Below are 15,005 nucleotides of genomic sequence, written 5' to 3'. Positions count from 1 at the left end.
CTAAAATTTATTTGGAACCAGAAAAGACCTAGAATAGCAAAGGCAATCTTGCACAACAAAGACAAGGGAGGAGGCATTACAATTCCTGACCTGAAATTATACTACAAAGCTACTGTGATAAAATCACCATGGTATTGGCAACGAAATAGACCTGAGGATCAATGGAATAGATTAGAAGATGCAGAAGCAACTACAAACACACTCAGCCACTTTATCTTCGACAAAGGGGCCAAACATGCTTACTGGAAGAAAGCATGGAAAAACTGGCTCTCTATATGCTGAAAACTAAAAACTGACACCATGCACTAAAGTCAAAATAGATTAAAGATCTAAACATTAAAACAGAAACACTAAATCTGGAAAAGAAAGTAGGAGGAACTCTTGAAGGCATAAAGGTAGGCAAACAGTTCATAAACAAAAATCAAACTGCACAGGTAATACTTGAAAGAATTAACAACTGGAACCTCCTCTTATTGAGAAGTTTTTGCACGTCAAAAGAAATTACCAACAGCGTGAAAAGACAACCCACAAATTTGGAAAACATCTTAACTCAGAAGCACTCAGACAAAAGTCTTCTCTAGAATCTATTAAGAACTAAAAGACATTAGGGCCCTAAAATTTACAGACCCAATCCAGAAATGGGCATCCGAGATGAACACCTGCTTCTCAGAGGACGAAATTAAAGAAGCAAATAAATATATGAAAAAATGTTCCACATCACCAGCCATCCATGAAATGCAAATTAAAACAACACTGAGATATCATCTCACCCCAGAAAGAACGGCTATTATAAAGAAATCACCCAACAACAAATGTTGAAGAGGCTGTGGGGAAAAAGGAACCCTTCTCCACTGCTGGTGGGAATGTAGAGTGGTGCAACCATTATGGAAATCAGTGTGGAGACTCCTTAAAAAACAAGGACTGGAAATCCCATTCAATCCAGCTTTCCCCATACTGGGTATTTTCCCAAAAGAACTGAAAACATCACATCATCGTGATATATGTGCACCTAGGTTTATAGAAACACAATCTGTGATAGCCAAATCTTGGAAACAACCAAAATGCCCGTCACCTGAGGAATGGATGAAAAAGATGTGGTGTTTTTATACAACAGTATTACTCAGCTATAGAGGATGATAAACTCAAAGACTTCATACATAAGTGGATGCCTCTTGAAGATATAATCATGAGCGAAATAAACCAGACCCACATGTGTAAATATTGTATAGTCTCCCTAGTATAAGAACTCAAAAGAAGAAATAAAATTGAAAGGTATAACACAATTAAATGGAAAGCAAGAGCTTAAGGATTAAACAACAAAGAGAGGGCAAGGAGAAAAGCTAGGAAACATGGCAGGTACAAAACCATACATCTATAAACACAATATGGTTAAGGCAATAATCTTGAGAATCTCCATCATCAGGTTTTTGAAAGTAGCAGTTAATTGGTAGGATTCTCACCCTGACTAACTATATATGCTGATACCTGTGAATTAAGCAGCTGCACTGAATATAGCAATGTGTAATACTAGGACCATGCTTGGAAAGTCTGTTATTCTGGTCTAAAAGCATACTGCTTCATGGGCCGGGGAGATGGCTCAGTGGAATAAGCACTTCTCTGGCAAGTGCAAGGGCCTGAGTTCAATCCCTGGTTCCACAAAAAAAAAAGCATACTGCTTCTAATGTCGTATCAATTACTGCAATACCCTCTCTCAAGTAAATGTTTGTTTAAAAACAAAATAAAGAAAAAAAAAGGGGTAATAAATGAAAACGAGACAAGAAAAAATGTCATAGGACTTCCTGATACAATGTTGTGTATGGTTAGATTTCTAAATTTCTGTGTAAAAATTTGTTATTGTTTCTTTTTTTTTACTTTTTTAAATTTATTTTTTATTTTTTTCACATTCTGTAGGGATTTGAAGTTTAGCCTATCAATGATTGATGGAAAACACCTGTTCCATGTTATGTCTAAGGCATTTGACATTCAGGCAGATACTGATGTTAAGCTCAACAGCTTAGGTTCCAGAGTAATAATATCATTAATCTTCTCTTCTGGAGGGTTAACAACCTATGTTTGCAGATCAAAAAATTAGAGAAAAAGAAGGGCTACAAGGATAGCCAACATTGTGGCCCTGGCCCTTCAAGGTCATGGAGGACTCAGGACATTTGAGAACCTGTACTGTAACATCCTGTTATTCAGTGGTGTCCCAAATCGTCTGTTCAAGGAGATTATAGGGTCACAGAGGAAGGTGATTGACGATATACAGTGTGCCTAAGGAGAGTCACATGGAGTGCAAACTCTCAGGCTTTCACAGAGAACAAATTGGTCAAGCAATGGCCATGATTCATCCACATGGCCGACACTAACAAAAGATCTACAAACTGCTGTACAGGGTTGCAGGGTAAATCCTGAGGGGATTTGACTGACCTTGTCAGATACAAAAGTTACACTTTTTATTATATAGGTCTTGCTTTATCTTCGTCTTAACCATCAAGCAGAAAAGTACAAAAACGAGGTATTAAAAAGTAAAGCTGTATTAATAAGCTGAGCTGTAAAAAGCTCAAGTCAACAACTTCTGACATTGCCAGTCCTGTGAACAACCCATTAGTATTATGGACTACTGGACTATGTTGGATTACTTTGCTGAATTCATACACCTATAATATTTGACTGGCAATGGAATACCCATCTCTGACAAAAGTAAACAAAAAAGGGGGATATAAATGAAGGACCATTTTGTAGTGAAAAAATAATATGTGTGTGTGTAAAATAGCATAGATATATGGCTACTTTCTCTTAGTTCAATGAGAAGAAAGCTTTGAACTAATAGTGTTTAGACAAGATAGCATGTCTGCATCTTACACTATGAATAACTACTACAAAGAGAATATGCAATGTATTAATTACTGTAACTGTCCTACTAACCTGTTTTGAAACTGTCTCATTTCTTTCTCAATAAAGTTAATACTAAAAAAATGCAAAAAGAAAAAAATACTACATTTTATAGACAAAACTAAGGTTAAGAGTGAGAAACCAACTTGCCCAAGAGAATAAAGGATCTGAAATTCAAATGCCAGGAGTGGTGACAAAGGCCTGTACTCCCATGAACAGATGTGAAGCAGGAGAATGGTTGAATTCGAGGCTAAACTACATAGTGAAACCATCTCAAAAAAAGCTACAAAATAAAACACTATACCCTAAAACTCTTATCTTGGGGGTAAGGGAGATAGCTCAGTACAATAAGCGCTTGCCTCAGTAGAAGAAGCAAGTGCAAGGGCCTGAGTTCAATCCCTGGTTCCGTCACAAAGAAAAGAAAAAAAAAAAAACAACTCTTATCTTCTCCCACTAACTGCTATAAAATGATACTAATCATTATAAAGCTCATGAGCCATATTTGTATATAACATTAACTAAGTAGTTCCTTTGGGTTTGTAACCATATCTCACAGTGATTCAGCATCTCCACATCTTTTTAAAAATAAGTGGATATTCTTTGATACTACAGCAAACTTAACAAGTAACAGCTTCCTAAAGATTAGCTGCAACATGTAGTCTGAAACCACAAAAATCTTGCATTGTGTTACATTAAATCCACTGCCTTAGTATATATTTTAATCAACTCTGAATAGTGTATTATTTTGTAACATTGTGAAGGAGGTAGCTAAGAAAAGACATGAAAGAAGGATCTGCCCTGGAGCCCAATTTCTGAGTTAAACTTTAATCCAGGTACAGGATATCCAGGTCTAAATACCAATGGAAGAAAAGTAACCAGGTAACCCAATTTATACCCAGTAAATTTCCGTGTGGGCCCAATGGTCTTCAGGGACCTCTAAACCCATTAATCAGTACACCAATCTGCACTAAAAAAAAAAAAAAAAAAATTAAAGCAATTGCTCATATGCTTTCCCTTAAGATGGCAATTGTGCTTATGTTATGAAATAAAGGGTAGTACACGTTACACATTTCACACAATAATAAATAAGAAATCCACTTGTTAGGTTTTTTGGGGGGTGAGGTGGGGTCTCACAACATAGTTCAAAGCTGGCCTTGAATGCTCATCAATCTTCCTGCCTCTGTCTCCTAAGTGACTGGAATTATAGGTGTGTACCACTTCACCCAGATACAAGTTTAGATTTAATACACTTTTTATTACTTCACTGAAAAACTGTTACATGAAATTAGCATTTAAAACAAATACCAAAACTGTTTCGAGTCTGGTCTTTGATTTAATCAAAGGCACCAGCAGTTCTACCCATTATTACTGTTTTGTTTCTGTTTTGAGATGTGGTCTTAATACATTATCTACTCTAGTAGCACAGTTTTAGGCTAGCCTAAAACAAGTGGTCAGCAGCTGGTTTCTTAAGCAGCTGGGACTACACACCATGTACCACAATGCCTGGCCACCTACTCCTGCTTTTTACCATCAAGTGAAGAAGGCAAGTAAGGTCTCAATTCATTGACAATAGTTTTGACCTTGCAGATAACCTAAGATGAGCACAGCAAGCACATTTTAAAAACTTTTGGAAAACAGAGAAAGCTTATTGCTGAAACACCAACTTTTTAAAACAGTAAAAAATTTAGAATTAACATAATGCTAAACACTAAGATTTGGACAATTTTTAGAAATAATAGTAAAAATAGCTAAGAGCCAATGGCTACAAAGATATTTGTGAGGTAGTGATGCTTTTGAAACCAAAGCAAACTGGAATATCTAAATTATCTAAAGTAATATCTAAAAGGACATTGGAAACACACACATACCACACATAGATATAAAAGTGGAAGAAGGATGGTGAAAAGCCTAAACTATTACAAAGGAAAAGCATCTGGTACTATTTGCATTTGATGTGTGTTGAGTGCCCTACGTGTTTAGTTTTGGATACAGTGCCTTATTTATAGGGAGCAGACAATAAAGAATAAAAGGCAAGTCACAGTTCAACTTGTCTTCAACAAAGCAGCAGGGGCAACAAGCCATGAACACACATAATAAGGCTTAACTCATGCTATGAGAGAGTACATAAAATGCTACATGGATATGAGACAAAAGAGCCTGTCCTTTCACACAGAAATACCCTAGCTATCTTGTTTTAAAAATAAAAGATAACATTTTCTCATTATGGAAAGTAACAGGCACCAATATCATAAGCATGCAACCTTACATCCCAGTATAAGATTTTCAGCACCCTTATAACTATTCTCAGACACTGAATTTCTAAGTATATCATGAAATAAAATAAGCATTCATGCCTACTACTGATTTTTGTCTTTAGAAGTGGCCCAACATGAGACTCATTCAAAAACAAATCACTACAGGGAAATTATGAATTTAGATAGTTATACCAACTTAATGATCTACAAATAAAGTTCATCTCCCAAAGTAGAATAAAATCAAATGAACCTTTATAACTGGAAGGCAGACTTGCCAAAGCTTGCTATTTTTGATATTTTGATCATGTACTGCTCTCCTCTACACTGCCCAATCCTGTAACACAGCATCTTATTTATAAGGCAGTTCTTATGAGTACTAGCAAAACACATTGTAAATTTGTCCTTCAAAAAGGACAAGTTAGATAGGAAAATACTTTTAGTATTTCATTAAAGACAAACTAACTCATGGAAATACTAGAAAAAGCAATGAATAAACTAAATAGGAGACTGAAGGACAATTTTGAGGAAATACAAAAGTTGAGAAAACACTTCAAATTTAGGCCCCCAAAAGGATAAACGACTAGGATATAGCTCAGTGGGAGAGTACTCCCCTACTGTGTTTGAGTCCCTGGATTTAATCTCAAGTACTGCAAAAATATATATGTATGTACAATGGTACAGACAAATTTTAAGGGTAGGTTGAGTGTGGCCTATAATCCCAGTATATATGAAGCTGAGGCAGGAAAATTATAGTGAGTTCAAGGGCAGCTGGGCTACATAGTGAGTTAAAGGCGAGCCAGAACAACAAACAGTAACAGAAAAGGAAGTTATTATATTAATATGGAACAATGCACAAGCACTGTACTGTCAAGAAATTTTTAATAGATTTTGTATTTATAATAGATGACATCTTAACTATATACTAACAAAATGCAGATACACACGATATATAAAGAATCAATAAAGAGAAACAAGAGCCTTTAACTCAAGCTTTTCAAAAGGCAAACAACATGAAATAACTAACATGTAGAACAATGTTTTACAAATATTTTTAAGTGGAACCTACTATAGAAGATATTTTAAATTATAACATAAAATACAATTATTAGTTGGATGTGACTAAAACAAAAAGTTCAAGTACTGCTACTGTAACTGATACACTTTGGTAATTTTCTATTCTACTGCATTAAAAATTATAATCACGAAAGGCAGAAAAATGAATAAAAACCTAAAGATATCTTCGGAAAGTGGCTCAAGAGACCCACCTACAGTGGTCTCACTACCTTTCGCTCTCATCAAAATAAGAAATACACCTCAAATTCTAGGCATTTGTCCATCTGAAATGCTTTATAGATTCTTTTTTCTCACTAACAATTTTTCTTTGATAGAAAGACAGATGCCTGGGGGCTTGCAGAACAGCTCAGTTATTTAAGTGCCTGCTGTCCTAAACTGACAGGCGCAGGGGACCACAGTTCAATCCCCAGCTCCACATGTCTACCAGAACCACCCTTAAGGCAGCCTGAGCCAGCAAAAAATAAATAAATAAACAAATAATAGTTCTCAACTTTAAAGGGCTATCCAAATAGCTCAGTGGATTAAAGCACCTGCAAGCAGGTGCAGGTGCCAGGAGATTATTTCTCAGGCCTGCCATGCCAAGCCCCACCAAGATGGCAATTGAGACTGGGCGTGGTAGCACATGCCTGTGATGCCAGCACTTGGGAGGTTGTAAACAGGAGAATCATTATGAGTCTGTTCTAGTAGTAAGACCCTGAACACCCTAAAAATACAGTGAAGAAAAAAAAAAAAAAAAAAAAAAGAAAAGAAAAGACGGATGCCATCTCACTGGCTAAATACCAACATACTCTTCAACAGCTAATGGAAGAACACTCAGCCTAAAGAAAAAGGAAATCCCATATTCCAACCTAGAGACTTCATATTGGTAAAGTCTCTTCATTCACTGTCCCCTTCCCTAGGATCAACCTAGACTGCACTGTCACCTGGACTGTAGCTGAGGTGAAAAACCATTACCAGAATAGTCCTGTGAACCAAGAGAAGACTCAAGATTCTCATTCAAGAAAAAAGTTTTCAGGTAAGTAAGACATTACTCTAATCACTTTACCGCTTAAGGGAGAATGCAACTCTTTTCTATGTAGGGCACAGAATTTGCATAATCATATAACAAACATCTTGCTGGATATGTGTGGCATGTTCCCTTGTAGAGTACATCAAGACTTCCTTACTAGGTATCCCCACTCCAAGGAGATGGCTGGACTAAATTACAAGATTATCACAGTTTAGCCCACAATTGCAACATAGCTGAGTGGTTAATGAACTATATTCTTAATGATTCTGACATAATTTTTCTAATAAGGCCAATAAAGCCTCTTTAAAGGCTCTAGTAGGACCCCTATTAAATAAAAGTAAGGGTCCTATCCTGACAGCCAGTAACTGTTGCTATCAAGATGGCTATTTTCAGATATGGTATGATTATCTACGGTTAACCCCAACTATAGGATATCTATACTGGTAGAGAGGCCCTTAAGTTAGGAACAGAAAAATCACTCTTATTCTTACTAGCCTAACACTACTAAATACTTGAGGTGAACACCCCCCCAACAATATATATAAACAATAACTTTACAGGTTGAAGACTGGTTTCCAACAAACTGATTTCATCACTCCAAAATTAGAGCAGAAGTCCCAGTGGCAATAATTAGTCCTGTGGAACCAAATTATGGCCCTGGCTACCCCTGGATGGATAGGAAGATGCAAGCTGGGATTTGCAAGGTTACGAGGCAGGAGTGTCAAAAGTATTAATAAACTTGCAAACTTAGCCTACCTCTGGCATTGATAGTCTAGAAGTGTGTTTCACCGGTTTGATCATCTGGCTTCTATCTTTATCCCTTTCCTAGGATTAGAGGATATCATGCAGCACATCCAGGCCTCAACTAACTATACTCACTGGACCTTAACACTGAGGTTGGTCTCTTTTCTGAACAAAGAAGTAAAATTGAGGCAACCTGTCCTCCAAAATCAGATCGCATTAGACATTCTAACAGCAACAGAAGGGGGTATTTGTGCAATTATAAAAGCTAAATGTTTTGTATACATTCCCAATCCTTCTGCTAATGTTTCAATTATCTGTTTAAGATATTAGACAACAAGTCAATGAAATGTCAGATTCTAAAATTCCCTGGGCCTTCTCCTTATCCTCTTTATGGAAAACTGTTACTGGCTCCTCCTGGTGGAAAACTTTGCTGGCTATATTTATAATTATCCTGTTGATTTTATTATTTGGACCATGCATACTTGTTTCTGTGGCCTTGTCTTCTCCAGACTTCAGAGAGACTTTCAGTGGAGTATCTCTGACTGCCAATCACAACTATGACATTCTCAGCTCTAAGTAGCCAGATCAGTCTTCACCCCTTATTCCCTTCAAAGCAGTTAAGGTTACTTCTTCAGGAACACTGCTAAAATGAAGTAGGAATATTGTAAGCAGTCAGATAAGACTAGACCCTGGAGAGGTCAATGCAGAAGAAAACTGTAGCTGGAGGCATATTCAGTGAAAGAACAGCTCACACATACACTTCCCCTAGGGATGTACAGCAGTGACTGATATTCTAAGTAGGCATCAATCACCTTGGGGTGAAGACCAAACCTCCTTAACCCAGTCCTTCCAGGAAAGTCTTTGTCTGCCCATGTGCACTTGTTATTGTTTCCCCATTTGATTCCCATTTAATCAATACTACCCTAGCACCTATACTTGTTCTAATCTTATTGGTTGAGATCCACTCATAGCCCAGGCCCAGTGAGTGTGTGGGAGAGCTTCTGGCTACACCCTGCGCCGGTGGGACCTGCCAGTTCCAGCCCAGGCGCAGCATGAGTGAGACCCTCTTCCACCCCCTTGGAACCCCCCCACAATTCTGCAGTACCCCTCCACCCCGCCCACCCAGTGAGAATTTCTGCCGCGTTCTGGGGACCCCCAGAGCCAGTCCTAGCCCAGGCCCGGTGAGTGTGTGGGAGAGCTTCCTGCTTCCCTGCGCCTGTGGGAGCAGTCCCAGCCCAGGCACAGCGTGGGCCAGATCCTCTCCCACCCCCTTGGGATGCCCCCCACTCCGCAGCACCTCCCCCACCCCGCCCACCGAGTAGGAATTTCTGCCGCAAGGGGTGGAGGCAACCTATACAATCATTAATGGATGAAAGAACAAACAAAGCATGATAGATATATACACAATGGCCTTAAATAAACTCTGGTACTATACACTGTAACATGAACGAACCCTGAGGATATTATGCTACATGAAACAAGCTTTATCAAAAAGACCAAGACTAGCCAGGCACAGTGGCACAAATCTATAATCCTGGATACCTGGCAGGTTGAGGAAGGAGAATCACAAGTATGTGCCCGGCTTTAGATAGACCATCTCAAACACAAAATAAAAAGGGCTTGGGATGTAGCTCAGTGTAAAGAAAAGTCCTAGATTCAATTCCCACACAAAAAAGTAGCACATCAAGTAGTTAGCCTACCTGAATCCTAGACTTAATCCTTAGGACCTACAAAATAAAAAGCGTAACAAAATTGTATGCTTTCATAAATGTATTAGCCATGTGGATTTTTTTCAGTGTTCCCTTTGTTATTTCTTCCCCCTCCCCCTGTGATAAAAGATTTCTAAATTTTTGGTTGTATTTTTTAAGATTTCATCAGGCCGTAGTTAGGGTTGCTGTATCAAGCTACCATCAGCTGGGTAGGTTATAAACAACAAACTTAGTTTTCACAATACAGGCAACCAAATATAGGCCCCCTTGCCTGTTGTGAAATGTACTGCTGTGAATATGGGTGCACAGATGGCTTTTCAATCCCCATCTTTTAATTCTTTTAAGTATATGCTCAGAACTGGAATTGATAGATCATGTGGTAATTTTTAAGTATTTGACAAGCTGTCCTACTTTTCTGAAGTATACACTTTTAATGTTTTTGCCCACTGTGCAGAGCTATGGTTTCTCTACATTCTTGCCAAAGAAGTCCTAGATTCAATTCCCACACAAAAAATACACAAAAAAAGAAAACAGAACAACAAAACCAAAACCACACATTAAGATCTCCATACCCCTCCCATTCATAGGTTAAAAACTTCACCCAAGGTGAGGTATGTGAAAGTGGGCCATCTGGCTGGGGACTGAGTCCTGGGCATTGGCCTCAGGAATAGGACCAGTGACCCATCTTTCATCAGCCAGTGGGAAGACCCTGCAGAAAGTGGGCTGCCACCAAACAAAACTGCTGGGGCCTATATTTGGTTGCCTGTATTGTGAAAACTAAGTTTGTTGTTTATAACCTACCCAGCTGATGGTAGCTTGATACAGCAACCCTAACTACGGCCTGATGAAATCTTAAAAAATACAACCAAAAATTTAGAAATCTTTTATCACGGGGGAGGGGGAAGAAATAACAAAGGGAACACAGAAAAAAATCCCCATGGCTAATACATTTATGAAAGCATACATTACCTTAAAAATGAAGAATGCGGGCTGGGGAGATGGCTCAGTGGAATAAGTGCTTCCCTGGCAAGCACAAGGACCTGAGTTCAATCCCCAGTTCCACCAAAAAAAAAAAAAAAAAAAAAAAAAAAAATGAAGAATGCAACAAACAATTATTGAATACTGTAATATAGTAGCTATCCAGTGGCTACAGAATCATGAAGTTAAAATGATACAAGTGAAGATGGTGATGACAGCACGTGCCCATAACCCCTGCACTTAAGATGCTGAAGCAGATCACCCAGTTCAAAGCCAGCCTGTACTACAAAATGAGATCCTACCTCAAGAAGAGCTATCATTCAAAGGACAATTCCCACACACTGGCAGAGACTACAATAAACTTCTAAGCAAAACAGGCTAAATGTAGGTAAGGGCAGACCAGATAGCGCAGTGGATTAAAGCCCCTACTTAGGCAAACCCAGGGACCAGGGTTCAGGGTTTCAGACCCAGCTTGCCTGCCAGCCCCGCCCCGCCCCGGAACACCCTGAGAGGGCAATTAAGACTGGGTGTGTAGGCATGTGCCTGTAATCCCAGAGCATGGGAAGCTGAAAACAGGAGGATCACAATGAGTCTGATCTGTGTAGTGAGACCCTATAGACCCTGTACTAAATACATTAAAAAAAAAAAAAAAAAAAAAAGAGTCAAGCTGACAGTGCTGATGTCTTACCCAAGAAGACATCATCTGTGCATGGCTGAGCTACTCTCTCTGGAAGACTTGGATAACAGATACTTTTCCCACTTACTACTCACTGTTACTTTCAAAATCACTTTAGCCAACTGTATCTATTTCACCAAGAAAATAAATACATCAAGCAATGAACCCATGCATTCTTACTTACTTCCATTTTTCCTCCCAGGTAAAATGCATTTTGATTCCTTAACAAAACTGAATAGTTCAACTTTGTTCCCATCTCTTCCTAACTCTTTTTTAGACATTTCCTTTCTCTCTTCCCTTCTTTTCTTTTTTTTTTTTTTTTTTTTGGTGGAACCAGGGATTGAACTCAGGCCCTTCTGCTTGCCAGGGAAACACTTATTCCACTGAGCCATCTCCCTGGCCATCTCTTCTCTTCTTGACTATATTCTTTCCATTCCCTAAAATTTTTTTGTTGACCTGGAGTCCCTATCAAAATGTTACTGTTTCCTTTCTTGAAAGTCTATCTCACCAGTCTTCTGAAACTGTTAAAAGTAATGGGGCACAGTGGCATATACCTGTTATGCCAACACTTGGGAGACTTACGCAGGAAGATGACAAGTTTTGTTGTCAGTCTTGGTTTCCAAAACTTAAAAATTAAAGCTGGATATAGAGTTCAACATGAAGGCCTTTAATACAATCCCTAGCACTTCCTACCTCATGCATACAACTCACAGTGCTAGGCCAAGCGTGATGGTACACATCCATACTCTTAGCACTCAGGAAGCTCAGGAAGAAGACTGAGCTCACCAACTTGGGCTACATAGCAAGTTCAAGGTCAACCTGGATAACATAGTAAATTCTTTTTTTGGAGGGGAAGGTTGGGGCAGGGTCTTCCTCTACAGTTCAGCCTGGTTTTGAACTTACGATGTAGCACAAGCAGGCCTCTAACTCACAGAGATCCTTCTGTCTCATCCTCCCAAGTGCTTAGACTACAGGCATGAGCTACCACCAGATTACTTGCCTAAGAGTAATCTTGTCTCAGAAAAGAAACCCAAAACAAATGAACAAAAATATCCAGTCTTGTTTACAATAATATTTCTTTAAGCCACACAGTATATTCCTAGTAGGATAGATTTCCACCACTCTCAAAATAAACTTTTCATATTTCTCAATGTTGAGACTATACATGATTCTTAAAGCAACAGTTTCTAAGAACTTGTGTATAGAAAGAAATCTGAAGGGCCAGCCAGATAGCTTAGTGGATTAAAGCACCTGTTTAGGCAGACACAAGGATGAATTTGATTGCCCTGGGGTGCGCTGAGAGGTGAATGAGACTGGGTATGGTGGCACCACACCTGTAATCCCAGTGTTTGGGAGGCTGAAAATAGGAGGATCACTATGAGTCCAATCTGTGTAGCAAGATCCTGTAAACCCTGTACTAAATACATAGAAAGAAAAAAGAAATCCCAGTGAAGAATAATACTTAATGAAGAGGAAAAAAAGGAAAACACAAAATAGATTGAGATTAGAAAGGCAATTAAAACTTTCACATTACAAATTCTAGCAAGTAAAACAATCCACTGAAATCCAGTTTGTAAGTGCTTCTCCACTGAGAAATGAGAATTGTGGACTCCGCATTGTGCTTTGTCCAATGCCCCACATTTAACCAAAATGAACAAGCAGTAGCTTCAAAAGACTGAACATCCCCTACTTAAGCACCAGTCTTTCCTGTTAAGCAAATCAATTTCGACCAAAAAAACACATTTCAATTCTGTGCTCAATTTTATAGGCATGGTGGGGCACGCTGGTAATCCCAATTCTTAGGATGCTGAGATAGAAAGACTGCCACAAATTTGAGACCATCCTGAACTACACAGTGAGACTCTGTCTCAAAAAAACCAAAATCCTTCAGTTTAAAGCCTGGAATGGCAGTGCATGCCTGTAATCCCAGCACTCAGGAGGCTGAGGCAAAAGGATCATTATGAGGCCAGCCTGAGCTGCATAGTGAATTCAAGGGCAGCTTGAATTACACAATGAGACCCCTAGTGAAAAAAATAAAACCAAACAAATAAAAGAACAAGTAAAACAACAACTCAGAAACAAAAAAACATATTAGTAGCTAGGTGTGGTGGTACACAGCTACAATCCAAGTACTCTGGGAGGCAGAGGCAGGAAAATTTCTAGCTAAGCCTGGGCAATTTAGCAAATCCCTCTCAAAATAAAAAGTAAAAAGGGGGCTGGGGATGTAACTCAGTGCAAGGACCCTGGGGTTCAATTCCTACAAAAAAAAAAAAAAAAAAAAAAAAAAATTCCTACTATTCCTACAAAAAAAAAAAAAAAGACTGAAATACATACTGAAACTCCTAACATTTCACCATTCATAAGAAATTATAGTATGTAACACAATGATTAATGTTTATGCTCGAGAACTGAATGCCTTGATTTGTATTTTGGCTCCACCAAGTCCTTAACAACCTCTCGAAATATCATTTTTGCAAAATGTGAATAATAATCGTATTTACCTGGTAGGTTTGCTATGAAAACTGTTAAAATTTAAAGTGCTTAGCCCTAAGCCTAGAAACAGTAAGAATTACAAAATACCAGCTGGTCAAGGTACACACCTACAATCTTAGTGCTCTGAAGGGTAAGGCAAGAAGATCTTGAGTTTAAGGCCAGACTTACACACACACACTAGGACCCTGTCTCGAAAAACACAAACAAAAATGCTTCTGTTAACTTTTCAAGGTTAGAATGGAAATTTTAATTCTGTACTTATCCTATCTGCTAAAGGGATAAAAATGATCCGTTCACTATGAAGAATACCGATTATTTATTTGTATTCTGGAGATACCCAAGAAGCTGACTGCAAGAAGTGTGCAAAAGGGATTCTTTGCTTGTACACATGGGTTGTCCTCAGGCACCGCATCAACATCTAGCTCACAGTAGGTGACCAATATTTTTTGAAGCAAATGAATGAAAATCTGCAACCAAATAAGAGCCCCAAAGTCTACTACAGGACTGATCATCCACACTTCTCTACAATTAGCCATTCTGACCTCAGGGTGACCTAAATTCCGCTTTCACTTCTTTCTCTGGGCTACATTCCCAGAACTCACAAAAAAAAAAAAAAAAAAAAGAGTCAAACAACGGACAGGTGCTCAGCTAGGTCTCACAGGGATGAAAGCTATACTGTATTTCAAATGCAAACTGGAGGACAATGCACCCGTATGAATGACAACAAGAATGAAAATCAGCATCCCTCTGCCTTTCATCACATCAAAACACACTCTGGCGCTTCATTCGCAACCCTGTAACCCACCCGTTTTTTCGGTTATGTCCGAGTCGGGGGTGTTGGCCCTGCTCGCTCCGTCAGCATTCTCTTCTTCCGCACTGAGCGAGATGGGCGAGGAAGGGCCCGGCTGGGCGGGCTGGGGGCGCGGGGGGCTCGCCTCGGGCGCGTCCTCCACCTTGCTTCTCTTCTCGAAGCGAAAGCGGTCCAAGTTGAACAGATTCATATTGGTGCAAACCGGCACGCTGGGGGCTGGGGCTCTGAATGAACTACCTGTGGGAGAGGACGAGGCAAAGAAGCCGTGAAGACCACCCACCGCGCAAAGCCCCCCGCGGCGCCGGGCTTCCCGGCTGGGCAGGGCCCTGCGGGCCGGGGCTCGGCAGCGCGATGGCCGCGCGTC

At 39.3% G+C, this 15,005-nt stretch overlaps 1 protein-coding gene across 1 annotated transcript in view; it reads right to left on the bottom strand.

Moving 5' to 3' along the window:
- Positions 1–15,005, bottom strand: part of Smarcad1 (SWI/SNF-related, matrix-associated actin-dependent regulator of chromatin, subfamily a, containing DEAD/H box 1) — a 94,335-nt gene that overhangs the window by 78,854 nt on the left and 476 nt on the right. Inside the window, exon 2 of the mRNA XM_004640621.2 lies at positions 14,636–14,878. Within this exon, the coding sequence (XP_004640678.1) occupies positions 14,636–14,831 (196 nt within the window). The 5' untranslated portion in view covers positions 14,832–14,878. The remainder of the gene's footprint in view (positions 1–14,635; positions 14,879–15,005) is intronic.

The sequence above is a fragment of the Octodon degus genome, unplaced genomic scaffold, assembly GCF_000260255.1.
Source record: "Octodon degus isolate 3935 unplaced genomic scaffold, OctDeg1.0 scaffold00125, whole genome shotgun sequence".
Classification (NCBI taxonomy): domain Eukaryota; kingdom Metazoa; phylum Chordata; class Mammalia; order Rodentia; family Octodontidae; genus Octodon; species Octodon degus.
This window is presented reverse-complemented; position numbering and strand designations above follow the sequence as displayed.